Source organism: Buceros rhinoceros, unplaced genomic scaffold, assembly GCF_000710305.1.
Source record: "Buceros rhinoceros silvestris isolate BGI_N320 unplaced genomic scaffold, ASM71030v1 scaffold29055, whole genome shotgun sequence".
In the NCBI taxonomy this organism is placed as follows: Eukaryota; Metazoa; Chordata; class Aves; order Bucerotiformes; family Bucerotidae; genus Buceros; species Buceros rhinoceros.
In genome coordinates this window covers 9,692-9,998 of record NW_010412711.1, presented here as the reverse complement: position 1 = coordinate 9,998, position 307 = coordinate 9,692, and the positions used below count along the sequence as shown (strand labels likewise).

Sequence of the window (307 nt, the reverse complement as noted above, 5' to 3'; positions counted from 1 at the left end):
TGTTCAAACAATAATTCCTGTCTGCCTTGTTAGCAACTGAAGAAAACAGTGGATGACCTGCAGGCAAAACTGGCCCTGGCAAAGGGAGAGTACAAGACTGCCTTGAAAAACCTGGAGATGATCTCCGATGAGATTCACGAGAGGAGGCGGTCCACTGCCATGGGGCCCCGCGGGTGCGGCGTGGGCGCCGAAGGAAGCAGTACCTCTGTGGAGGACATGTCAGCCAGTAAAGCCGAGCCGGACACCGTCTCCAGTGAGTACCGAGCGCTCCCCTGCCAGGGGTGTCCCCTGGGCACTGGGAGAAATG

At 57.7% G+C, this 307-nt stretch overlaps 1 protein-coding gene across 1 annotated transcript in view; it reads left to right on the top strand.

Annotated features, from left to right (window-relative positions):
* Positions 1 to 37: 37 nt before the first annotated feature.
* LOC104493765 (SH3 domain-binding protein 5-like) overlaps positions 38 to 307 on the top strand; it is a 3,619-nt gene continuing 3,349 nt past the window's right edge. Inside the window, exon 1 of the mRNA XM_010136497.1 lies at positions 38 to 253. Within this exon, the coding sequence (XP_010134799.1) occupies positions 118 to 253 (136 nt within the window). The 5' untranslated portion in view covers positions 38 to 117. The remainder of the gene's footprint in view (positions 254 to 307) is intronic.